The 26417-nt window shown below is 42.0% G+C and overlaps 2 protein-coding genes across 3 annotated transcripts in view; both read left to right on the top strand.

Moving 5' to 3' along the window:
• The window catches only part of MYO10 (myosin X), a 173002-nt gene extending 165566 nt beyond the window's left edge, over window positions 1-7436 (top strand). The window contains exons 36-41 of the mRNA XM_072853128.1: window positions 176-383; window positions 954-1090; window positions 2059-2179; window positions 4711-5163; window positions 5533-5724; window positions 5996-7436. Of these exons, the coding sequence (XP_072709229.1) occupies window positions 176-383; window positions 954-1090; window positions 2059-2179; window positions 4711-5163; window positions 5533-5724; window positions 5996-6106 (1222 nt within the window). The 3' untranslated portion in view covers window positions 6107-7436. The remainder of the gene's footprint in view (window positions 1-175; window positions 384-953; window positions 1091-2058; window positions 2180-4710; window positions 5164-5532; window positions 5725-5995) is intronic.
• A 12161-nt stretch (window positions 7437-19597) lies between these two features.
• The window catches only part of RETREG1 (reticulophagy regulator 1), a 71302-nt gene continuing 64482 nt past the window's right edge, over window positions 19598-26417 (top strand). For both annotated transcript variants that reach the window (XM_072853126.1, XM_072853127.1), the window contains exon 1: window positions 19598-19989. In XM_072853126.1, the coding sequence (XP_072709227.1) occupies window positions 19715-19989 (275 nt within the window). In that variant the 5' untranslated portion in view covers window positions 19598-19714. The remainder of the gene's footprint in view (window positions 19990-26417) is intronic.

The following is a 26417-nucleotide window of genomic DNA, read 5'->3' as shown; positions in this document are numbered from 1 at the left end:
CACAGTAAATCACAAGTTAGTACACTTTCCTTGACAGTGAAGATAAACCTTTGAGCGTGTCAGTTAAATAGCTTACTGGATACATCGGTACTTTCAGAAAAAAAATCTGTTCTCAAATAAGTAAACTTTCTGTTTCACAGACTGGCAGCTTAAAGTAATAATATTTCTCTCACAGGGTTCGTGACCAGTTTCCAGGAACTGAAATGGAGAAATACGCACTTTTTACTTATGAATCTCTGAAGAAAACCAAATGCAGAGAGTTTGTGCCGTCGCGGGACGAAATAGAAGCTCTGATCAGCAGGCAGGAAATGACATCCACAGTTTATTGCCATGGTGGGGGCTCCTGTAAGATTACAATCAACTCGCACACTACAGCTGGAGAGGTGAGAAGTGGTGACAGAACGGCTTTGGCACAAAATCAGTGTGTCACTTTACGTGCCAGTTCCAGTCAGTAGTAGCCTTAAATTTTGGAAGCGCTGGGGGTTTCTCTATCGGTCTCTCCTTTCAGGGGAGGGAAAGCTTACAGAGCTGTCCCTCCAACCCCCCAGCATGTTCTGAAGAAATCCCTGCTATAAAAACTGTCTTATTCTTTAGAGGATTACCCAACTATTGTTCCCTCTTAGAGGAAAAATTACAGGAAAGACTAAGCAATTCAGTAGAGGCATTGTTGGAATAACTTCAGTAGATATTGGTGGTTTTGAGAACTAAGTTGCTTCCTAAAGCTGGAAGACTCTTGCTGAGTTGGTGAAATACAGGGGTTATATCTGGCCAGGTGATAGCACACACATATTCTAAAAGAATCAGCATTATTTAGTATAAAAATTAAAGTGGAATTTGACAACAATTAATACTGCTGATGAGAACACGTTAGCAACATTTTAGTCTAATGTAAAACCTAGCTCTGAATTTTCTTCTAATTATTTGTCTTACTCTGTGGTGCTGTTTTTCATTAGGTGGTTGAAAAGTTAATTCGTGGCTTGGCCATGGAGGATAGCAGAAATATGTTTGCTTTGTTTGAATACAATGGAACTACTGATAAAGCAATTGAAAGCAGAACCATTGTGGCTGATGTCTTGGCAAAGTTTGAAAAGTGAGTGCGCCTCTCCTTCTCTCTCACCACTCTAATAAGTAGCAATTAAATAAATTTCCAATGTCAATAATGCTGAATATTCTCTTTCTCTTGCTTGTTTGTGATGACGCAGATGAATTGTAATTCACATGGCCATTTCTGGAAAAAAACCATCTTTATTTTTTTTGTTAAAGGAATTAATGAGCCACCTATTCACTTGTGTTTGGTTTTCCTCTATCTTGATACCAGTAGAGTAATATTTCTCATCACTATTTCCACATTTTCTTTTCCACTACTACAGATTTTTCCACCATTACTAGCATTGTGGCTGCCCCAGTACTGGCAGAACTGAACTCCAAGCAGTCATTGCCATTCTGACTACCCATTGCCTGACTTCACATGGAAGTCACCACAGTGCAGCTCACAACGTTTTTCTTACCAGTAAAATTGAAACCACCCATAGCACTGTAGTAAGAAAATGTCATACATTTTCTTACTACAAAAAGCCTAAATACCTGTTTGTCATCCTTATGTTATATACATGGCAATCAGCCTCCTTTATCCACATAATAACGGGGGGAAAAAAGGAATATCTGAAGTGTTGTGCAATTACATTTTATAACAGGACTTAATAATGTTGCTTTTATCAACACCTGACTGAGCCACAAATAAAAGTTTATTAAGAGAATTTGGCTTAGAAACAGTTGACTGAGAACTGAGTCAACATTTGTAAGTCCTTGATTTTGCTGTAGGGTCTAAATACACACACATATATCTATCTCTCTCTCTATATATATATATTTATCTCCAAATGACGTCAGGTATACTGCTGAAAACAATTAGCTCCTGTCAACAATACCAGATTGATAGCAGGTGTAACAAAGCAAAATTCAGCTGATGCCTTGCTTAGATTCTTCAGGTGTCAAGTTTAGAAAGAAGTTTGATTTCACAGATCTGATCTCTCGCTCCCTCTTCACACACCCGTGCAGGCTTGCTGCTACTGCTGAAGCTGGAGAGATGCACTGGAAGTTCTACTTCAAGCTCTACTGCTTCCTGGACACAGAAAACGTCCCAAAAGATAGTGTGGAATTTGCCTTTATGTTTGAGCAGGTAAAGGACAAAGGTTCTGTTTTGAGGCACTGTTAAGAGGAAGAAAAAAGCAAGAGATCTAGGCAGCACAGAGAGTTTTGATTATGCTTCTGTTTAACTAAATGCACTACTACTCAAGCATCAAGAGCAAAGAAAGCAGTTCAGTGGTCAAAACAGGCTTATACTGACATAAGTGAAGCATATATGATTTACCTAGTGTTACGACTTCTCTTACTTCTGCATTACTAGTGAATTGCTTTATGTATCGTGGTAAAAAATTGGATAACAGGGTCTAAGCTGGATAAAAAAGAAAAGGATAATATTTGCTTTTAATTTTGCTTTTATGAAACCATTTTCTTAAGAAAGTGCAAGAAATATAGTGAAAAACATGTAATTGGCAAGCAAATTAATTATTAGAGACCCATGTTGGCAACTGTACAGAACTAATTGAACAATAGCTTTTTCTCTTTACAAAAACTGATTGGTATTTCATAGGCACCATAGTAAAACAAATCGGTCCAGTCTCAGCAGTAACCGTAAGGCAACTATGATGAGCAGAAATCGACTTAATGAATGTGCTGACCTCAGAATAAGGCCATATTGCAAAACATAAGATAGATGAAATTGATTTATAATGAAAATTAAATGTGTCAGCAGTTGGATTTCTATTATATGAAGTCCTGTAGTTGCTCAGAAGCTCTCACTGATGGCATTTATCATTGTTGATTGACCTTCTCCTTTTCTACTACATTGCGAATGGCTAAAAATTCTTCCAGTGGACAGCTTCTTTCAAGTGGGCACTAGAGACAGATAAAGATTTCTGTGTAAGGCTATTTGCAATGCCGAGACACTGACTTTTCTGTTGGTAAGCAAGCCTGATGTGATCAAGAACTGACATATTTCAATTTTCATATGTATGAAGCTTTTTCCCTTTCCACAGGATCAGAAACATCTTCACTGTAACAGAGTTATTTATTCCTTGTTCACAGTTTAGGTTTTAAGGCACCATATTACATCATGAGTCTACCAAAAGTCTCCTTCCAGAGCCTACTCCTGTAGCTCAGTCCAGAACTGCTTATTGCTGGCTGAAGGATCTGGGCAATAGATTGCCTTGGTTGGGCTTAGAAACGTTGCCATTCTGACTGTCTGTCTGGTTTTACATACAGAGGAGTCAGCCAGTTAATGCCTCTGCTTTGGGATGAAGTCTAAACAGTAAGAAGAAAGTCCATGAGAGCTCTGCATCAGATACTTTACATGACATTATTAGTTTAAGAGGCAGATTTAGATAGTTTTCCATATGAACAACTGAAACGAGCGCATTCGCTGAAGCAGATTATTTTCATGCAGCATTCTGTGCTGACTGGTGTTTAGCCAAATATCTTATGTCTTGCCAAGACCAATAGTACTTCAGTTATAAAGCATGGCACACTCAATCCCTACAATTAGTATTACAGCATTACCTTAAAGAGGTGACTTATTACATTCTAACATCAGTTCTGTTCTTTTTTTCGAATTGTCTGCTTTTGATGTCAGTCATTGCCTTTTTTCAGCCAGTTAAGAAAGTTCCCTTTTGTCATAAGTTTTAGTTCTGTAACATCCATTATTTTAAAGTCTGAATCCTTTAATTCATAAGGTGCTGAAGAAAATCTTTTAGTTCTTCTTTCTCATTAAAATACCGTCCTTCCATTTCCACAAGACAGCTCTTTCTTCTGCATGTGTACAATCTCAGGTAAACCATGTTGCATGTTTAAAGGCACACTTTAACTCCATCCCAAGTGTACACCTAAATGAACTCTCTCTTACTTAGATGTGCATTATCTCTGTGTGTTTACTCAACTGCTTGCAATTCCTCCATCTCCAGATATGAGGTGTGTTTGTTTCCTGTACTAGTGTCGTATGAAAAAAAAAATCTTAGCTGCTGCACGTTTCCAAAGGTTTGAATGGGTGTGCAAAGAGCTGGGATTTGAGAGAGTCTTCTCGGTTCAGAATCTCATCCCTGATGCTACAGACCACTATAACATATAAACGTTTTACTAACTTTATCTGGGATCCATTGAAGATTTACTGTTTTCCCTCAGTGAGGTTTATTACAAAGCTGTCCTAGGGCTTTGCTCGTTTGTCTGGAAAGGTCAGTTTTCACAGCCAGCTTATTCATAGCAGTAAGCAAACCTAGATATCCATTTCTTCCTAATGCCCTTGAACATAGATGGCTTCCTCCCAATCAGGTGTTTGGATCCTGATTTTCTCCCCTTTACATTTTATTTTCCTTTGTAGTAATTCAGTTGCTCTTATATATGTGAGTTCACTAAGAGCTGTACTAGTAACAGTAATTCCCGTTTAGCAAGTTCCTCAATTGCCTTGCAGTTCTTCTGGTAAACCCTGTCTTACCCAGTTTAACAAATTTTCCAAGAGATTTACTACATTTGATTTATTTAATGGATCATTTATTTCAGATCCTGGGTTTGCCTGGCAGGAAATCTACTTCCCATTTCTCTCTTAGTCCTTTCAAAGATGAGTTTGTACATAAAAAGCTACCTTTTTCCCCTTGATAGGCTCATGAAGCAGTGATTAGAGGACATTATCCTGCTCCTGAAGAAACCCTCCAGGTCCTTGCAGCTTTGCGTCTTCAGTACCTTCAGGGAGATTACACTCTGCATACCACCGTACCTGAAATGGAGGAAGTCTATCCCTTGCAAAAGCTGAAGTCTCGGATTACACAGTCTACCAAAACATTTACTGCAGCAGAGAAGGCTGAGAAGAAACGAGCCAGCTTTCTTGAAGGAACATTGCGGAGGAGTTTTCGCAGTGGCTCTGTCAGCAGACAGAAGGTTGAGGAGGATCAGATGTTAGACATGTGGGTCAAAGAGGAAATCTCAGCTTCCAGGACTAGTATTATTGACAAATGGAAAAAACTCCAGAGGATGAACCAGGAGCAGGCTATGGCAAAGTATATGGCTTTGATTAAGGAATGGCCTGGCTATGGCTCAACACTCTTTGACGTAGAGGTGAGTAGACCTCCTGAACTACAGTTTATACTGTATAGATGGTAGTTTCATTACGGAGTAGGGAAACCATAAATACAGTATCACAATGCTCAGACAGCTGATGTAATAAAGTGTTAGATATTAAAAGCATACTCCTGTTAGCAAGCACCATAGCCATTTAAATCCACTAGTTAACCATAAAATACAGAGGGACAGAATGCTAGTCTGATGGGTTGCAAACAAGTTTAGGAGAAGCATAAAAGGCTACGTTCAATAGAGGGACAAGCAATATGCACTTTTAAAAAAATGGTTACAGACAAGAACCTCAACAGTAAGTGTTGTGTGCCTCCCGCTGTTCCCTTTGCTGTTAATCTACATTTTTTCCTCTAGTGTAAAGAAGGGGGATTCCCACAAGAGTTGTGGCTTGGAGTCAGCGCTGATGCAGTTTCTGTCTACAAGCGTGGGGAAGGCAGACCTCTGGAGGTGTTTCAGTATGAACATATCTTGTCATTTGGTGCACCACTTGCCAACACCTACAAGATCGTGGTGGATGAGAGAGAACTGCTTTTTGAAACTAGTGAGGTAAGAGCAAGAAGGAATTTTGTTATTGTGGTTCTGCTAGCCAGGCTACTTAGTAATTTAAGTAATTGCTGCAAATGTTACAGATTTATTCAAGATCCCTGTAAAGCTAAAGGGAAGACATGGATAGAATTGCTGAGTATTTTTGTTCGTTGAACCACAAAAGGGTTTTGTTGAAAGCTCAACAGTTTTATATTGTTAGCATCTGAAGAAATTCATTCACATACTGTTACCTTACTAAGAACTTTGCTCTTTATACATACTTTTTTGGCAGGTGGTTGACATTGCAAAGCTGATGAAAGCTTACATCAGTATGATCGTGAAAAAACGCTACAGCACCTCTCGATCAGTGAGTAGTCATGGAAGTCAGGGCAGCTCCAGGTGAAAACAAAACCAGTTCTACTGTGCTCTAAATAGAACATACCGCTGCTTGGCCTCAAAATGACCTGATGATACTGATCACATCTTTTGACAAGCTAACAAAGAACCAGAGTTTCCACGGAAAATATCTTCAAACATTGTTTTAGAAAGACCACAGGGTGGGTAGGGGAAAATCAGCTGAAATAGTCACATACTAGAACTGCTGGCTCGTTCAAAACTTTCCAAAGCATTATTATCTTCAGTTGATGTAACAAATGCCTTAAGACTTGATCCACTGCAATACAAGCAGTAATAAGTGCCTTACAATATTAAACCCAACTTGTATTGACCTAAAATAATTGCTGATAAAAGTCAAGAGGATTTTTTTTGTCCTTCCAGAACACTGAAAACAAAGTTATATTCATCAATTCTGCACTAATCTATTGGCCTGTATACATGTGGGAAGGGGGGGGAAGAAGAGCAAGGTATATTTTTTTTGGAGAGCTGCTGGCAGCCTTCCTGATGGACGCCAACATTTTGTTTCCCCTTGCTTCCATGGATGTGCACATTTTGCCTGCATATTTGAGCTGTCAGTAAAATTTGACTAATTTTATTCTGTATTTCACAAGGCTTTTGAAGCAAAGGGAATAAGTATGTGCAATGGTGTAAACAGTCTTTCTGTACATTTTAATAGTTCAGAGTTATAGTTGTTACAATTGTATGGTTACTTTATAAGCAGTTTTATTAACAAGTAAATTCCAAAATTTTCATACATTGATTTTACTATTGCAAATATGTATTACCATATAAGTAGCAGAAGTCTGCATTCTGTATCTGCTGTATTATAAAGAGAGATGTAGCTGAGAATATTTATAGACTACCTTAGTATGGAAATACAATTATCAGTTCAATACTCCATAATGTCAGCTTAAGTTTTAATATTAAATTTTTCATTTAAAGACATCACTCTTTTATAATTCTGGCTGGACTCTACAACCCAGAGTGATTGCCAAAGGTCAGAACCCTTCAGAGTTGACTAGAGAACACAAAGTTAAACAATGCAACTGCTTTAATATAGAGTTCTCTATTTTACCTGGCTGCCTGATGAAGGTTCTTGACAGTACCCTGTAAATAAATTGGGGAATATCAGCTAATAATAAGCTGATTTTGGACTTCTATTTTTGTACAGAAATACTGTAATATAAGGCAAAACTTTGATCAAAGGTATCTTTTTGTCCACAGCAAAAAAAAGAAACCTGAAAAACCTTACTGTTATTAAAAACCTCAGCCTTTAAAGGAATTATGCCTACTTACTGGAAAAAAAAAAAGTCCAGCAATAAAGAAAATACATGTGATGTGCTCTGTTTTCAGTTCATACTGAGTTGGACTTGCAGCAAAGCCTTCTGTCTTCTCAGGAGCCAAGCCAGGAACACCGTGTAGGCTATACATGTGCTTTTGCTTGGAAAGGTGCACATGCTTTGTGTTGTCTTGGGGCAAGTTTCTGTCCGATTACAGGTACCTCCTTGATCGTGGGATATGTGTCAGTTACACCATCAGGATAGAGGGGACAGACTGCTGAGCAATTCCACTCCACAAGGGATGTGCAAGTAAAGCTTTTGCTATTTGCGTAGCCCTGATGTAAGATGGCTTGTTTTTGCTAGCTAGCCACAGCAACTGCAGTATGGATAGCTACACACACACAGAGTATCTGAGACTGCAACATTTCTGATTTTTTCCATATGCAAGTTGTTTATAAAGAACTTAGCTGCTCTTAGCAAGGCATCCTTGGAATGACACAATTTATACATTTCAGCCAGCACAGCAAGAAGGTTCAGTTTAATCTAGGTGCTGTTTGTAAACATGCTCAGAGAAGTTCCTGCCACATCATCATCAATTGGTCAAAAAAACAGGAATATACAAGGTGACAGTCTTGTTCAGGGTCACAGTCTTGAGATGCTGACACCAGTTCTCTAGTCCCCATTCATTTACCTCCTGACTGACTTCTGGATGCTATCAACCATTAGTAGGGAAGTTAGTCAAGAAGTCCCTGTCACTACATCTAAGAGCTTCTCTTCATTCATGCCAATTCTACCAACCTGCCATGCAAATCTTACTTCAATTACTATTATTGAGGCAAATAAAGGCATTCAGAATTGTTAATACTCACAAGAAAGAATGCAGTTTATCAAAATAAATACTGTGTAATAGATATACCTGGGTTTGGAAGTGAGAACAGTGTTCCTTAAAGTATAAAATATTTAAAAATTGATTGAGGAGATGATCTATTCTTGCAAACTGTTTTGCTTCAGTAAAAGTTTATTCCAAGAATACGTGAAATTTCTTGCTAGAGACAGAAATTCTCTCCTGCCTATGATCTGTTCTGTTACAGTAGCAGTTGAGTGTATCTGAAGAGAGGAGAGGAACTTCTGTCACAAACCAGAACACATTTTTACTTTTATTCTTGTTTTGAAATAAAGGTTTATGTTTTCAAAAGAACAAACATTGTAGAAGCTTACCACTAACAAAAGAAAGAGTAGATCTGTACTTCTGGACAAGCTATTGTACTGCAACTGCTACACACTGTGGGTTGAGTGCATCAGAAATCACAAAGAACTGAGCATTAGAAGTTAATGGGTTCTAGGAGAAACACCATGCCTTGTCCAGTCCCTCTACAGAGAAGGGGAATTTTACTCTACATGTTGTGGTCTTCAGGACTTGAAACTATCAGATATTTTCTGAGAGAATGAAGAGCAGTCATTCCTGCCCCCTTGCCTGGCTCCTGCTGCCGGGCCGCTCGGCTTGCATAGCCCCACTGTCCGTCCCAGCCCTCAGGACCGGTTCCCCATCGTGGCCCTGCCGGGAAGATCCGCCATGCCTGGGCAGTTGCACTGACCCTGATGAAAACCCTCTGCGGGGCACAGCGGCTTCCCGCACCCTCTGACTGCGCCTGGTTGAATACAGCCACAGCAAGAAAAGCCCCGGGACCCCCCCGGCCAGACATGCTGCAAGAGCGCAGGCTGGGCAGAAACTACGAAGTCCAGCCTAGGAACAGAGTGGCAGCTGCAACGGAAATACAATTGTATATCATCTTCTTAACATGTCTTAAAGCTTGCCGTGCCTCAGTTCCACCTATGTCCTCAGGCTTCAGTCTAGAACTTTCCCTGTGCCTCATAATACACATACATCCGTTTGTCAGGGTGCCAGAATTCTTAATAAACTTAATTACACAAGTTATGCACAGGAAATTGCTTCACCCAGAAAGTGTTGCATCAGAAACCTAGGTTTCAAGCCCCGCATTTCTGAGGCATACGGCTATAACAGGTACACACAGGTTTGCACCAGTACAAACACCTAAGGCAGACATGCTACAGCATTGCAAGTCGTGCTGGCGTTAAGTCCATTCTACAGCAACTCGGGCAGAACAGTGGCAGCTTCTTCAATGCTGACAGACTATTTCTCACAGCGCATGCACTCCAGATCATTTACAGCTCTTTGAAGTAAATACGGAAGAGTACCAACCAAATATGACAGCACTGTCTGGAATTTACCTAATTCTGCATGGTGCCCAGCCCTAGAAACCCACAGCATTTCACTCTGTCACATAGGGGAATACAGCTACCAGCTGTGCTGTGGCACAACCGTACTTTCACACACACAGCTGCAAGGTGGGTGAGATTCTGGGGACGGGAATTTGCAATTGGTTTGTGGGACTTTCCATCTACCCCTGTTTCTTTCAAACTACTGAGTTATTAATGTTAAGTTAAACTCACACCACAAGCAAACATCTAATAAAGTTTAATCTTGAAGGAATCCACTGAGACTATCTCCTACAACACATCACAACAGACACAAGGGCTTTGGTGCAACACATCAAAAACTACGCATGCTACAACAGTCATGGGAAGCAAGCAGAAGAGGGCAGCAGCAATCCATAGAAGTGAACTATACCGAGAGCAGTTCCATCTGTAGTGATTTTACCTGGTCTTTATCAAAAGACAACAGGCTGGGGTAGGAGAAGGAAGATAGAGTCCTCTCATCATTCTTGCTGTCCACCAGATGTGTGATTAGGGCAAGCAACAGCTACTCAGGCTGCTTCTCAGACATGCCAACACCCCGTCCATCTCTAGCTTTGGGCAATCATAAAGTGAAAAATACATTAAGCATCAGAGGTGCTGGAGAAAGGGGACACCAACAGAGCAAAGAGTGAAACTTCAAAGGCCAAAGTTGCAAGTTTCTAGCCAGTCACCCCTTTCTATTGATACATGGGGGGGTGGGGGGTGGGGAGTTCTTTAATTCTGCTTACTTGCCCCCATTACCCTGTTCAGAAGGCTGTTCCTGAACTTCTCTGCAGACATTTTTCCCAAATTTCTTGTCTAAAGTTGGTTCATGACCAAATTATTTGTTCCTGTTCAGCACAACCTTTTGATTTTAATAATTTTTCCTCCATGTACAGATTTTTATCCACTCCTCCCTCCCAATACATTTTATAAGTAGTTGCATCATCTCCCAGCCTTCATTTTGCAAGACTACTCAAGCTAAAACTTTTTATGAAAATAAACTTTTCTCAAAAGCAAGTTTTCCATTCTCCCTAATCAGCCTCATAGCATCTTTCAGCATTTATTTCAGTTTAAGTTCTTTAAAAACAAAGGAGGTGGGAATGGTACAGTGTTCTAAACACCTTACTGTTGCTTTATAACAACAGTACTAATACTCTCGGCTACTGAAAGTACTGTACCTGTATCTCATAGTGACATCCCTTTAATTCTGCATGGGAATTCTGGACAGATTAAGATGAAAGGAGGGGACAAAGGGCCAAATTTAATCAACTTGACAAGACTTCAACTAGTTTTTGAAATTAGTTCCCAAGTATGAGATTTTTCATTCTATGTTGTTACATCTCATTTCTCTTGCTCCTATCCATAAGAGCATCCAGTCCTTCCTTTATGATTATCCTACCTAGTTTTGCTTCATCCACATCAAAACACTGTTCTGACAATCATGCTGCTAATGAAAACACTTAAAAGGATCTCCAACCCATCCCTGGTAACACAATTATTAACTTCAGTGATTTAAATTAGCAAGGTCCCTTTAAAAAAAAAAAAGGAAACCAAAACCTTTTACCACCTTCCCACCCATCCTATTTTTGTAAGAATTCCTGTCTTCTGTATCTTAAAACAGCAATTATCAAACTTTTTCGATATCTGCCTTTTTGTCCCATAAGAGTTTATTTTTCCTTTGCTGCTAGTCACACACACACACACATATCTGCTTGGCAGACCTGAATCACAGTCCTGATATTTACCAACCGGCCAACGATAAGATCACAAACATCCTCTCATTTGACTGTGTCAGAATTAAAAAATGGTAGATGCCAAAAGTAATTTTATTTTGAAATCCCATCTTCAAGATCTCTTTTCTCAATTATAAGGAATGATCTTGTATGCACTTCAGGAAATTCCATATAAAGGGGACTGTATCTGTTTTGCATTCTGAAGGACATTTCCTTAACTTTTTTCATATATGCCCTTTCTGAGAGAAAATTTCCCCACCCATGCTACCACAGTCAGTCTTCTGGGTACAGTCCCACAGTCCAGTTTTCTCTAGCTAGGCATTACCTTAACCTTCTCCTCACTGGGAGCTTATCAGTTTACTAAACCAAACATTACACCCAACTGTCCTCTCCAGTTTTAACTGCCCCCCAATTTTGTGTGTCCCACACTTCTTCCCACTTTGAGAATCCTGATCTCTTGAATACAGTTTTAAAACAAAGCACAGCATCAGACATCAGCTCTTGATACGTCACCCACATAGCCTGCATCTAAAAAGTCAGTTCATAAAGACACAGAACTCAGTGTAATAATCAAATGCATTGAATTACTTTCCTCTCCACAATATTTAAGGCATTGTATAGTTTTACCACAATACTAATGTTTTTGCTTAGATGACTCTCCCTACAAATAAAGCCAAAAGACTTTCCTGATTCCCAGTGATTTTGATTCTTCCTTGTCAATGACAACTCCCGTATGAGCTTACCTGTTTCCTAAATTCTAAACAATTGCTAGATTCAAAAAGGTTGCTGGCCTGCTTGGCCTGCTCAGCCTGCTCTCAGGCAGAGTTGACCAAAGAGTGGAGCTAAACCTATGAAGTCATTATTGACTATCACATATATTCAAACAGATAATGCTATCTAAGAGATTACAATAATTCGGTCCAAAATTAGATCCATGAAAATCAATTATTGATCTTCCACATGGCATGATTAAACAGACAAGAACAGCAACATAGTTTGCTGTTGAACATCTATAAATTGTTTTATAAATATTTTATGAGATTACTGTACAATACAATTTCTGGGCTAAACCCACTTGTTTTAAGTGGTTTCTTACCTGGCTTTGACCATAGCTGTTGAGCCTGTCAACATACATTTTCTTCTGCAAATTCCTTTGTCTCAGGTCCTAAACAGTTCCATCAGAGATATCGTCCTTTCTATTTAAAGCTGATCTGTCTTTATTATCCATCTAATGCCACACCAACAACTCAAAATGTAGAAATTTATATTGTTATACTAGCTCCATTCTGTAAAACCTGGATTCAGAAAAGAACAACACTGCATTTGAGAACGGAACATTTACTACTGTTCTCACACACATTAAGCATACAAAAAGGACTATCTGATGCAGGGGTATCAGACCATCTTGATCTTTATTACAGAAAAACTAAACAGAACAATAAGCATGATTCTTCCATACATTACTTCATTGTTGGATTCTACTCTTAAAGCTTTGAGTTCACAGGCATTAAGAACCATAACCTAGCAGAGAGGGAAAAATACCCCAAATATTAACATTTCTGCGTAAGAAGCAGCATCAACATTCATATAATTTTATCACTCTTTCGTTACATTTTTTCATCTTGTACCACCTTGTTTTAGCTTACAAGGCCAATGGGTCCCATGAATTCCAGCTGCCCAACAGATAAACATTTCAGTGTAACATATGAGCATTTTGAAAAGTCCAAACTGGGAAACTTTAATTTTGCTTAGCATGCTGTGCTCATTAATGTATTTTTCCTCTAAATACACATCTTTGCAGACCCAGTGTTAAAAGCACAAAGTTTTAATTTTGTCCTACCAACTAATATTGTCTACCTCCATCCAGCATAATTATGTTATAGCATAACTAAGCAGTCTCATAACCTCAGGCAACTAAGTATTTCATTTGAAGGTCACTTACAAGTTTTTGCAAGCACAGACCTTCCTTAAGATTTGTTTTATAAATCAACCACAGTTTTGATTTGTAAATAACAAGTTCTTTTTTTTTTTCAGTTATTTATATTGGGAAAGTACCTGGGAATTCTGTTTGAGATTGCACCCTGCTTAGGCCTGGCACTGCACAAACACATATGAGGTCACCCCCATCTGCAAAGACTTCAATCAAATAGAGAAGACAAAGAGCAGGTCAGGAAGGTACAAGGAGTATTAAGTGTATCAGGAGGATACAAGCACTCTCCCCCCTCACGCAGCAGGACAGTGGAAGCACTGAAGGAGAACGCAGGTCTCGTCACTTGCGGCCAGTGCTCTGTTTTCCATATTAGGGTAACTGTAAAAAGCCAGCAGAGGCAGTGCAAGCATTCCAAACAGCATCATCTGGCTGATGACAAGGTGTTAGGGGTTTTTTTAAATTAAGTTCTCCCATAAATTTTCCTTCCTTTTTAGATAAAGAAAAGGGAAACACAAATTTATGAACATGTGAGAAGTAAAAATAGAGAAACAATAAGAAAAAACAACACACAATTGTTATACAGTACCAAACAAGACCTTAGTGACTAAAGTTGTTTTTGTAAAATATAATTTGGGACGAGATGTACTATGCTGGATTTGACGCCCAAAATTAAAAAATATGTTCATTTTGCTATCCTATGTTTATTTCAAGAAGGTAAAAAAAAAAAGCAAGAAGCAAGGCTGATGGCTGAGAGAAACAGCAGAGGGCAGCCTCTAAAATAAAGTGTTTCTGGATTGATGTTCCCTCAGACTAACTGGCAATTACGCCTCTGAATTTCCCTGCATTTCCTTTGACTACAATTAGTTAGTTACTTAGTTGCAACAACCCACATGGCTGTACTGAAGCCCCAAACCTGGAATATTAAACTGAATGCTGTGTTTTTGAAGCATGTGGCAGGGGATGAGAGTAGAATAGGCCTGTTAGTGCCTGCCATTGTAACTGATACACAAACTTGTCTGTAAAATACCTTAAAAGGTATGTCACAGTCCTAATTGCATTTTGCATAACATAGGACAACACTTAACACATTCCTGCTCCATAGTTTAAGATGATGATATATTACAGTTAAATAAAAGAATGAACAGTTTGGGATGTAGTTTCAACAATGCTCCACAATAGAGAACTTTTGGGCTAACAGCTAAGAGGGTGTGCATCAAAGGGGAAAACTGTTTGCCAATTATTAAATGGAAAGTTATTCTACAGTTAAACAGTAACTATTAAAGATATCAGAGTTTGGTTAAGAGACCTGTGAGAAAGTCCACAAAAGCATGCATGAAGCTTCAAGCAGAAACAGGATTAAAGAAAGGTGCATAGTATCTATGTCACATATGACACCAATCTTTAAAGAGTTTGAGGGATCTAGGCAACTAAAGGCTTTAAATGTTAATTAGTAAATATTATAATGAAGAATACAATTAGTGGACACCTGGAGAAATATGATCTACTGGGGAGAAGTAGCACAGGTTCTGTAAAATAAAGCTCTGCTCTAGAAATTTGCTCAAGTTCTCTGACAGGCTCTATGACCCCTGAAAGAGGGAAATTTGGTTTACCTGGATTTCCAAAAGGCTTTTGGGCAAATTCACCACCTAAGGTTTTTAAGGAAGCTATGTAGCCACATAAGAAGGGAGGTCCTGATGTGGAGAAATAATTGGCTAGAAAATAGGGAACAGACAATAAGAGCAAATGGTCCATCTTCAACAAAGGAAGGAAACCACCACTGAAGTTCTGCAGGAGCTCTGTGCTCTTCAACTATTCAATAGTGAACTGGAAAAACAATGAACAGCAAACTCAAAGTTTAGTGATGACATCAAGTTATTCAGGAAAGTGAGAACAAGGGCAGACTAAAGAACTGCATGACTTTAGGAAATGGAATAGCTGACCAATAAAATGGTAGAATAAATTGCAAGTAGATAAAGCGCGGCAGGTGAGGTGGGGGGGGGAACTCAATCCTAGATTTAGCTGTACAACAAGTGCTGAACTGATCATTATCTCTAAGGGACAAAATAATGAAGTTTTAATAGTTTCAGGAAAATATAAATTCAATGTTTTTCACCAGTTAGGGGGAAAAAAAAAAAAGAAAAAAAAAAGAAAGCAGACATTAGAAATTATTACAAAAGGCATAAAGCAAATCACAGAGCATTGTTATGAAACTATTTAAATCCATGACCTACTCCCACTTCGAACGCAGCGATGATGTGACTAGAACTGCACAAGAAGGTTATCTTAGAACCGGAAAAGGTTCAGGGAAGGGGTACAAGGATGATCAAAGTCACAGAACTGCCACCATATGAAGAATGACTAAGATGCGACTCTTGAGCCTCAAAGCAGACAAGTTGGGAAGTGCCATGGGAATGACTGGATACAGAGTCAATAATCATGCCCTAACTATGAGTCATTAGTGGGACAAGGGAAGTGATTCTTCCCCTCCTACCGTTTGTGAGACCATATACGGAATACTTTGTCCAGTTTTGGGCAACCCAATACAAGACACACGCTGACATCCTGAAAGGAGTCCAGAGGGTCCCTGGAAGGTCAGTGGCATACAGCACGTGATGTAGGAGAGGCTGAGAGAGCTGGCTTCGCTCACTCTGGAGGACGAAAGCTTAATGGGGATCTACTTGCTAAGTACCTAATGTGTGGTTGTAGAGCAGACAGGGCCAGAGTCCTCTGCAATGAGGTGCAGACCAAACAAATTAGAGGAAATGGGCAAAACTTGCAGAACAACAAATTTTTAATGGATAATAAGAAAATATTCTCCACAATGAACATGGTCAAACGTTGGAATAGGTTGCCCAGAGCGTGCTGTAGAATCTCCAGTCCTCAGAGACGCTCACAACTAAGCTGGGCAGGACACGGAGCAACCTGTCATAGCCAACTACCAAGGTGCTTTGAGTGTGTATGTGGGGAGAAAGGCCAGACCAAATGTCTTCCAGACATTCCTTCCAAATTAACTTATTCCATGATTCTGTGATTAAATGAAGCAAATGGAAAACAAGTTTAAAAAAAAAAAGAAGAAAAATCATACCATTTCGAGCTGGAATCCTCAACTGAATTCAGTGATGTTACTCTATGCTGACATCAGAATTTTCAAACATATTTCAGAAGCATTAGAATGTTATGATATTTGTAATATCCTTTGATGCAACCATTTAGAAAGCTTTCTCCTCAGTTTTCATCCGTCATTTACATTGTAGTCCCTGACACCAGAACTGCAGTCCCTAACCTAATTTTGTGCATTACAGCTCACACATGCAACTGTGCACTGGGTGCCAGTCCTAGCTTTTCCCAGCTCAAATTCACAAACTGCACACAAACCTTTAAACCCTGGCAGGCAAAACATCAAAATACAGAAAGATCAAAGCCAGAGAACATATTTACTACTATTTTTTTCTGAAAGAGACATCTAAACTGTCAATGGCTGGGAATGCATGATCCACCTCTTCTCTCACACTGATGTCTATACCAGACTGCTTTCGGTAAGCTCATTCATATGAACCCAGCCCAATAACTATCAACAGTGAAAAAGAAGAGCTGGCGTCCATCAATATGTGAAGCATTTTTTCCATTAGCTAAATTACAAAACCTGTTCTGAAAGAACTTTTCACTAATTTCTATTCATGGTATAGAATAGATGAATACCACGATGAATATAGAATAGAATAATGGCGAAGGCCAGTAATCTAGAATGGATGCAAGTTTAGTCAAAATCAGAAAAAGTTCCCACATCTACAGTCTACCCTGCCTACTGAAACCCCACTTCATCCTCCCCTCCCAGATTCCATCCCCCTTTTCTGAGGGCAGGGAGGATTCTTGAACTCCTGGGCCTGAATGGAGTACAGCATAGAGTATAAGTTGGAGGGGGGGGGCACACAATCATACTCCAATGCTTAAAAAAAAAGTGGAATATTGGTAAGGGCGGATCACCTAAAACCTGCCATGGTTTTAATCCTTAGGCCGTAGGATTATATTGCCATTATCCCCATTTCACAAGCTCAGTACAAATCAAGATCTAATATTGGTTAAACCCAAATTTAAACATTTTAACCCCAGTGTGCTTTCTGGGGCTAACTATCCCATGGTCACTTTAAAAGTGCATAAGGAACACCTGACTTCTTTCCAGGCTTATCTAGTAACTGCTTGGAGTTAGCTAGACTTAGATGCTGGATAGGACAGCCCACATTACTGAAATAACTGAATGCTAGCAAGGGAAAGCAGACTGCCGCTGGCTAAGCTGGGGATGGTTTTGGCAAGTTACAGACAGCATTCACTAGAACGGCAGCTTGGCATAGATAACACAGCGGCCTACAATGGCCTGAAAAAAGGGTAAGGACAGGACAAACTCCCCTATTTGTGCTCCTCTCCCTACCTCTTTTTCCTTGTAAGAAGACCCAATTTTACTCCCACGGACTGAGAAGATTCCCTCTGCTCCGACTCCCCAAACCAGGGAATCAGCATCTGCAGGCAACCACTGCACACACCTGAGAGAGGCATCAGGTGCTCAAGCGACACCAGGAGTGCTCAGTAACTGCAAGCAGCTGCTTGCACACATGTGAGACAGCTGCCTGTTTTCCAGCATGGGAAGGAAACCCCGTTTTGACCAAGTCTTTTTAGGGCAAAGGTTTATCAATCAGCGTAAAACTGAAGCAAAACAAGGTGTTTCTCCAGCCTTGCTGCAACTGCTTCCCAGAGCCTTTATTTCCCATCCACATGTTTTGGGTTACTTGGGGAGCCGTCTCTTTCCTTTTGCTCTCTGAGACCCTCATAGACAACACCTAATCAATCACTTTTTAGCTGTGCTAATTATTCAGGCAGGTCTACCGGGCCCCAGGTTCTTAGAGGTGCAAGCATAGTAGTATAATAAATTATCATAAAACTAAAATGTCTTCTAGAAAAATTTTAATTGCTTATGTAGAGTGATGTTCTGTACATTTCCTCTCAGGTACAATTCATATACTACACAGAGTATGTGGAATCAGAGAAGTAACATAACTCCTTCCCAAGGTCATCTGGTCAAAATACACAGCAGATTCGCAACTTAATTAATTTTGTGATCTTATTTTTGTCGTCTTTTACCTCAGACAAAAAAAGGCATGTTGACCTTGAAGTGAGTACGACTCCTGTTCCAGGGGGGAGGGTGGGAATTGAGCTAACAGGTGGTACACAATTAAGCTAGAAACAGATCTTAACTCCCAATCCAAAATTCCTCTTCTATTTTTGTTACTTTGCTCTTGCAATAAAAGTTATTTCATTTTATGCAGTTTACAGCGAGAGACATGTTCTTTGATTCCAATTCTTGGCTGTTCCTGTTCAGCAACAGATGCTCGAGTGACGTTTCTCACCAGGCACGCTCTCCGGAGTTCAGCTCCCCAGTAATCACATTAGCCATGATGCACATCATCTCCTTAAAGATTGTGTCAAGCTTCCGTCTGGAGCCTGAGGCCGGCCAGATATTTAGTAGTGCAGATGACAGGACAACAGGGTACAGCTTTTCAAGTAAGTTTCTTGGATACTTGAGATGCAGATGGCAGCCACCAAACTCCTGCAGCCTCCTTCACGGTCTCAGATGAAGTTCCCGGCACTGTGACAACAATTTGCTTCCATTTTGGGGGGGATTTTGGAGACTGTTGCTTGGCTGTGGGATATACGGGAGGAGGAAATGAAGAAGGAGTCTCAGCAGTAACGCCTTCCGACAGGTTCCATAGAATCAACCACCACACCATCTCCTGAATCGAGAAGGCAACTGGTTCTCCAGCTTTCCCCAGCAGGGAGCCAAAACCCTCAGCGCTTGTACCTAGGCACTTCTGCACCCCGGGCGAACACCGGCGAGCCCTCCGCTCGCCAGGAGACGCGGGCAGCTCGGAGCACCTGCTCCCGGTACGGACGGGACAGCAGGGGGGCAGTAGCCGCGGGGAGGGCAGTAGCCGCGGAGAGGCGGCGGCAGCCGGCGCGCCCGCTGGGGACGCACGGCCGGGCCCTAACGGCCCGGCAACGGGCACGCGGCCCAGCACGCCGCCCTCCCGCGCGCACACCACCAGCTGTCAACGCCACCGCCGCTCACCAGGCCCCGCCTCTCGCCCCTCCCCCAGGAGGCACCGCCCCCAGCACCTGTCACGCGCACGCGCAACCCCTCGTGACACCTGCCTGGAGGGCGGTTCCCCCCCGTTTGCGGTGACGTCACCGGCGCCGGTGGGTGGGTGGGGCGCGGGGGTAACGGCTGCGCTCCGGGCCCCGCCCCTGGCGCTGCCCGGCCGGGGCCGCGCCCCTGCCCCGCCTCCCGCCAGCCCGGCCCGGCCCGGCCCGGCCCGGCCCAGCTGCGCCCGCCCGAGCGGCAGCCCGGCGGCCGCCACCGAGCCATGGCGAGCGCGGCGCCCGCGCAGCCCCGCGGGCCGGAGGCGGGCGGGGAGCGCGGCGGCGGGCGGGAGCGGCCGGAGGCCCTCGAGGAGCGAGGCGCGGCGGCAGCCGGGGATGCGGAGCCGGCGGAGGCGTCAGGCGGGGCCGGGGCGGCCGCGGCGCCGGCGCTGCTGGGGGAGACGGGGCTGGCGGTGGGCTGCTGCATCGCGGCGGCGCTGAGCTGGGAGCGGCCCCTCCACAGCCTGGGCGGCTTCGTCTGCGCCAACCTGCTCTTCTGGTGAGCGAGCCTGGCCGGGGTGGGGGCCGGGGCCGGGGCCGGGGTCGGGACCGCCCCCCCCCGGGAGAGGAAAGCCCCTGCCCGGCCCGCCTCCGCGCCCCCGCCCCGCGCTTCCTTCGTCCCCCGGGAGGAGCGTTTGCCTCGCGCCCCCCTTCCCCGACGCGTCCCCGGGGAGCCGACCCAGTCCCCTTGCCCCCGTCTTCCACGGGGAACGTCTTGCTTTCCTCTTCACCTGCGCCATCCGGCAGCCGCCCTGGGGCAGGGTATGGCCCGTCTGCATCTGCCTCCGGGGGTTCTTTCACCCTCTGTGTCTGCCTTCTGCCTCCCCTTCCCCCCTATTTCATTCGGTAGCGAGGAGCCTCGGGTCAAAGCTGACCGGAGCGGCTGCGGTACGCCCCGCTGAGAAGTTGCAGTTCTTGCAGCTGAGATGAGCTATGGGCCTGCGTTTCTGTGCAGAGTTTTGAAACCTCGTGAAATCAGGCCTCGAGCCCGTAGTTAGCGCTGCCCTGCTGCCATGGCCCATTACTTCAGGGTTCATTTTGGGTGTGCGTGCTTTTCCAAATGGGTGGCCTAGTTAGTGGAGGCTTTGTGGAGTGGGGACAGCGGGAATGTTACTGCAGTGCACCAGTTCTCTTTTTTGACTAAGCTTTTTCTAGTCAGATACAGTTTAGTTGAATAAACCCCAGAAGTTAACATAGGGATGTGTTCATTGTTGTGTTTGTAACAAGTCTTCTGTTTATTTCTGTAGGAAAAACGTGTCTTTCTATGTGAAACGTCTTCAGGACTTTCCCCTGATCTTAGATTTTGGCCATGCCTACGTTTTTCATTTTCTGATCTCCTAAAATGCTCCTGTATGCCTGCTTGCTCATGTAGAGCAATCTGTGTGTTAGGGCTCTGTCCAATAATACTGTCGAGACTAAGACTGAATGGTGTTTCCCCTCGTGTGGCTAGAACTGCCTCCTTTCTTCTTAAGCAAATGAGAGGCAAACAAGCAAAGAGGTGCATTAATTGCAAACTCCACTTAGTTCTCTGTAACCCTAACAGTGTGATGTTTAAACATGAGACCCAAGTCATGGAAAGAGAACTTTCTGAAGCTTTGTGTTGCACAAGAAAATCTCCCTGTGCAAATATTTTCAAAATAATTTTATCCTCTTTAATCCCAGGGGCAGTGTGTGATGTCTAGTTTAGGTTGACTTTTATTATCCATCTTGCTCTTAGCTATCCTTGGTAAATCCTTTCACTGAGAAAGTTACATGGTTTTGCACTCATTTGCTGCATACTTCAGAGATCATCTGTTCTTTCAGCGATTTGGAAGGGTCATAATGCTTTATGTTTCTTTGCGCCATGGCTCTGATAAAATTTTCAAGGACAGCATGTGACAGAATACATTTCTGTGTCTCAAGGACTAGTAGCTGCTGGGCAACCTGTTTGCTATTTTTCTGTCCAACTTTGATCATAAGCAAGGTATATAGTGCATGTGTTACATAATGCCTATAGAAAATCTCCTTTGGTAGTCTTACTGGCAACTTGTTATGTGACCAGTATTTGAAGTTATTTTATCAAAATTTATAGTTCATTCTACTTTCTTACTGTCAGGATGAGTCAGAATGGCAAAAGTCAGGGCAAGGATCACTTTTATTTTGGTGGTATTGCTGTACCTCGCTGTACCTCAGCAGGAAGCTTGCTATCCTGGTGCCAGGGAGATTTGAGAGGTGGAGACAAACTAGGAAATATGTAGGAGCAGGTATGACAGCCAGTAAACTTCTGTGGTTTGAGACTGAAGAACATCAGGAAAGATCTTGTTATTAAACCTATGAAATCTGACACTTTGAAAATGAAACAATTGTTTAAATCTAGTTTCATATTTCCCTGCTTTGGTGTTGGCATGGTGAGCATTTGCAGCGCAGTGTCTTTGCTGCTTCTCCTTTTTCTCGTTTGAGATCCAACTGGTCAGCCTGGTTTGCGATGACTCAGCCAGTCGCTGCTGATTCAGGACTGGGAGTTCGCCCCTGCTGCCTGTGAATTCTCTCCTAACAGGGCTCTGTGCTGGCTGGAGCCTAGGTTGAAGACACATTTCCCAGTTGCTGCTTCATGTGCCTCATCTTTCTTCGTCATGTGCCTGCAAGTATCCCTATCCCCATGCAGAGGTAGTTGCACTCCCAGTGTGTGGGCCTCTAATCTCAGTACTTCTCAAAGTTGAGCAGTCTGTATTGCTGTGTGGGGGACTGCTCTCACTGTATCAGCAATAGTGTTGGTGGAAGAAGGAGGAAAGGGAGGTGAAGTTGAATTTTAGTTTTCCAAATGTTGGAAGAGTAGTGATAGTTCCTTCCTCCCCTACCTTTAATTTTGGTGGGACTGTGTTTTCCCTTGCGGTTAGTTTAGTTCTTGTATGTATGCCATTCAAAACACTTCACATGTAAACTGTTGCAGTAGGAGCTGCTGAGGATCAACTATTTCTCTGATGTCCTGTCGTAAAATCTTTTTTTTTTTTTTAGATATAGTTGATTGCAATCTCTTTCCCACTCAAAATCTTTTAACCATGGTACTGTGTATAAATGCATTTTTGATGTTTAGTACTGAAATAATTGTAGGTACAAGAAATTTACTAAATTAATTTCATTCTGTTTTCCTTCATTTTTTGAATATTCCTAACAAATCATCGTGGACTCTTTAACAAGGCTTAAAGCAACTAGTTCTTGATCATGACTTCAGGACCTTCTGAGACTAGGCAGTACTGTACCATCTCTCAGTTTCCTTGGATTTCTAACATAAAGGCTGCACTAAAGTTCAGACCCTGCAAAAGCTGACCTGATACATACTAGCATATTTAGTGAACTACCATTTCATAAAATTTTCCTCAAAAATGAATGAAACAAGGCTGGCAGTTAAAGTAAAAAGAAATCTGGTTATTGAAAAAGCATTTGTAACTTACCACTTCCGTTATTTATTCACCATGAATAGCTTTAAGCCCCCCATCCCAATGACCCCAATTGAAAATCTTTAAAATGAACAAAGGTTAAATATATATTATTTAGCGCCTAATCATCTGAAATGTGATATGGATTCTACTTTTCCACTGTAGATAGTTTACAAACTGAAGTCAAAATACCACATGAGGAAAATAAGATTTTTTTTTCCTATTTTATACGCATAGTACTGAAAAAGTGAGTGGTTTACCCAAGAGCAGAGAAACTCTGTTCTGGTGCCAGAAGTTTAGTCCAGGTATTCTAAGTATTAGGCTGCTGACTGATAGCTTTTAATCTTAGGTTTAATCTTAGACAAATATTAACAGTTAATCCTAGATTTTAAGCTAGCATTCTAGCCTAATTATTATTTTGTGTGTGTATGGGGTAGCGGGGATAGTGGCAGCTTTTCATTTTTGTTCTCCCAATCTGTCATCTTAAATATTTCTATGAGGTCAGGGGGACAAGTTTATTTTTAGTAATTCTGTGCTGTTATATGTCTTTTGTAGTTTGCAGATACTTGTTTCACATATATGTTTTATGTTTGCAGATATATGTTTCAAACATAATACATTAATGTCTGCAAGGTCATCCTTAGATGCACCAGTTGCATCTATTCACCAGTTGCTCAAATGACTGATTTCCATGGGGTTCCTTGGGAAGAGAGGCAGTGGAAAGACTAAGATGTAATAGATCTTTTCTCTGTTTCTGTCTCCTTGTGGAATGAACTCATTGTGTTACCCTGTTTGCTGTTCTCATTGCTAGCCCAAATCCAGATTTTTCTTTGAGGATTTTTATATGCTTTCTGATACACTAATTTGTATGTTACTGCAGGTCTGTTGTTAACATCATTATATGTTGTTATTGTACTGGATGAACAAATTAACTGACCAACTGTGTAAAAGACAAGTATCATTCCTTGATTTAGACAGGTATGCTGGCCAAATTTACCATTAAAAATAGTGTCTTTTGTCACCATCCATACTCAGATTTTTTTAATTTTGTTTTGTTTGTCTCAGACCTAATGAATATTTTTTTTATATAGGAGAATTAATTAATCAAGAGAGGAAACAATATTTATTGTATCTGAACTGGCCATGTGCATTGCATCAGGTAGAGGCTGTGGTATGAAAGTTATTCCCGATATAAAATCTAATTGCTTTTTAAATGTTACTAACAAAAACACATTCAGAGTTTAGAGGTTTGCTGTGTTTTGTTTAAAGTATCCAATTTGCTTTAAGTTTTGTTATTGAAATGTTTGGTTTTGGTTTTAAGTATCCAATTCACTTTAAGATTTGTTATTAAAGTGTTTCTTACTTGAAATCTCTTCTTGGCAATGATAATTCTTACTATGGAGAGATCTCAAAGTACTTTTCATTCATTAATTTATTCTTTTGATGTAAGAAAATAGTACTGGGCTAAGCATTTCTTTCAGGTATTTGCACACAAACTGTAAATGTTGTCACTACTACATCCTGATGGATAGCTTGCCTATAAAGCAAAGTTTCTGCACATTTGGAGCAGTGTGCATATGCAGTGTATGCCTGCATCTGGATTTTTATTCTTGTGGTGGGTTGACCCTGTCTGGATGCCAGCTGCCCACCAAAGCCACTCTATCACTCCCCTCCTCAGCTAGACAGGGGAGAGAGAATACAACGAACAGCTCGTGGGTCGAGATAAGGACAGGGAGAGATCCCTCACCAATTACCGTCACAGGCAAAACAGACTCGAATTGGGGAAAATTAATTTAATTTATTACCAACCAAATCAGAGTAGAATAATGAGAAATAAAACCTAAATCTTAAAACACCTTCCCCCCAGCCCCCCCTTCTCCCTGGGCTCAACTTCACTCCCGATTTCTCTACGTTCTCCCCCAGAGCTGCACAGGGGGATGGGGAACGGGGATTGCGGTCAGTTCATCACACGTTGTCTCTGCTGCTCCTTCCTCCTCGGGGAGGACTCCTCGCAGTCTTCCCCTGCTCCAGCGTGGGGTCCCTCCCACAGGAGACAGTCCTCCACGAACTGCTCCAACGTGAGTCCTTCCCACAGGCTGCAGTTCTTCATGAACTGCTCCAGCATGGGTCCTCCTCCAGAGGTGCAGTCCTTCAGGAACAGACTGCTCCAGCGTGGGTCCCCCACAGGATCACAAGTTCTGCCAGCAAACCTGCTCCAGCGTGGGCTCCTCTTTCCACAGGTTCACAGGTCCTGCCAGGAGCCTGCTCCAGCACAGGTTCTCCACAGGGTCACAGCCTCCTTTGGGCATCCCCCTGCTCCAGTGTGGGGTCCTCCACGGGCTGCAGGTGGATATCTGCTCCACCATGGACCTCCCTGGGCTGCAGGGGACAGCCTGCCTCACCATGGTCTTCACCACGGGCTGCAGGGGAATCTCTGCTCTGGCACCTGGAGCACCTCCTCCCCCTCCTTCTTCACTGACCTTGGTGTCTGCAGAGTTGTTTCTCTCACATATTCTCACTCTTCTCTTCCGACTGCTGCTGGTGTTGCGCAGTTGTCCGTCCCCCCCCCTTCTTAAATTTGTTATCACAGAGGTGCTACCACCATTGCTGATGGGCTCTGTGGGTCCGTCTTGGAGCTGGCTGGCATCAGCTTTTATCGGACACAGGGGAAGCTTCTCACAGAAGCCACCCCTGTAGCCCTCCCGCTACCAAAACCTTGCCACGCAAACCCAATACAATTCTTTGTTTTGAGAAAGAAGCTGACCTATCAGACATGCAGCAGGCACATGTATATAGCTGCTTATAACTCTATATATGTTTGGTATGGCTATGTCATTATGTTCTGAGTGTTTGAGAAAGGGGACTGTAACTTTCACCCTACTATCAACATTGACTGTGGGTACCACTGGAAATGGAGTCCTCGGGGAACTGCTCAGTTGAGCAGGACATCTTAGTGAACTTGGCATCCTGAACCTTAGGAATTTCACTGCTTACAAAATGTTACTCTCTTCTTGGTCTTGTCTGTATTAGGTGGTCTTCTTATGCTAGTGATGTTATTCCTAGAAGGCTGGTGTGGTGATCACTAGTGTTTTTCAGTCAGTGTAGCAGTACTGCCTGGGGGTTGTGAGGTTGGTGGTTGTTTTCCCCCAGCAGTTTGTGTGGTCCCTCCTTTAAGGATGACTCACCCTGTCCTTGTACAAGGATCATGTGGCTTTTATCCATCCAAACCACTCCTCATTACCAGCATGCCACCAGATGTCATTAATAAGAAATTCACAGAGACTCTGTATAGATTGTATTGGCTATGTAAATTTAGCTTTTAATTTCACTTAAAACAACTCTGGATTTTTGATGAGTCCATTTATTTAAATTGCAAATTGCAATATATAAATATTTTGTTCCCTATTGCTTTAATTCAGCTTACACAGTAATTCAGCTGTTTCAGAATCCTTTTTTTCCCCTCTCAGACATTAGCTTTCTCAAAACCACACTCAAATCTGAGAGCATACCA

This window comes from Ciconia boyciana, chromosome 2 (assembly GCF_034638445.1).
Source record: "Ciconia boyciana chromosome 2, ASM3463844v1, whole genome shotgun sequence".
Taxonomy (NCBI): Eukaryota; Metazoa; Chordata; class Aves; order Ciconiiformes; family Ciconiidae; genus Ciconia; species Ciconia boyciana.
The sequence above is the reverse complement of the archived record's forward strand: the minus strand, read 5'-3'. Positions and strand labels throughout refer to the sequence as shown.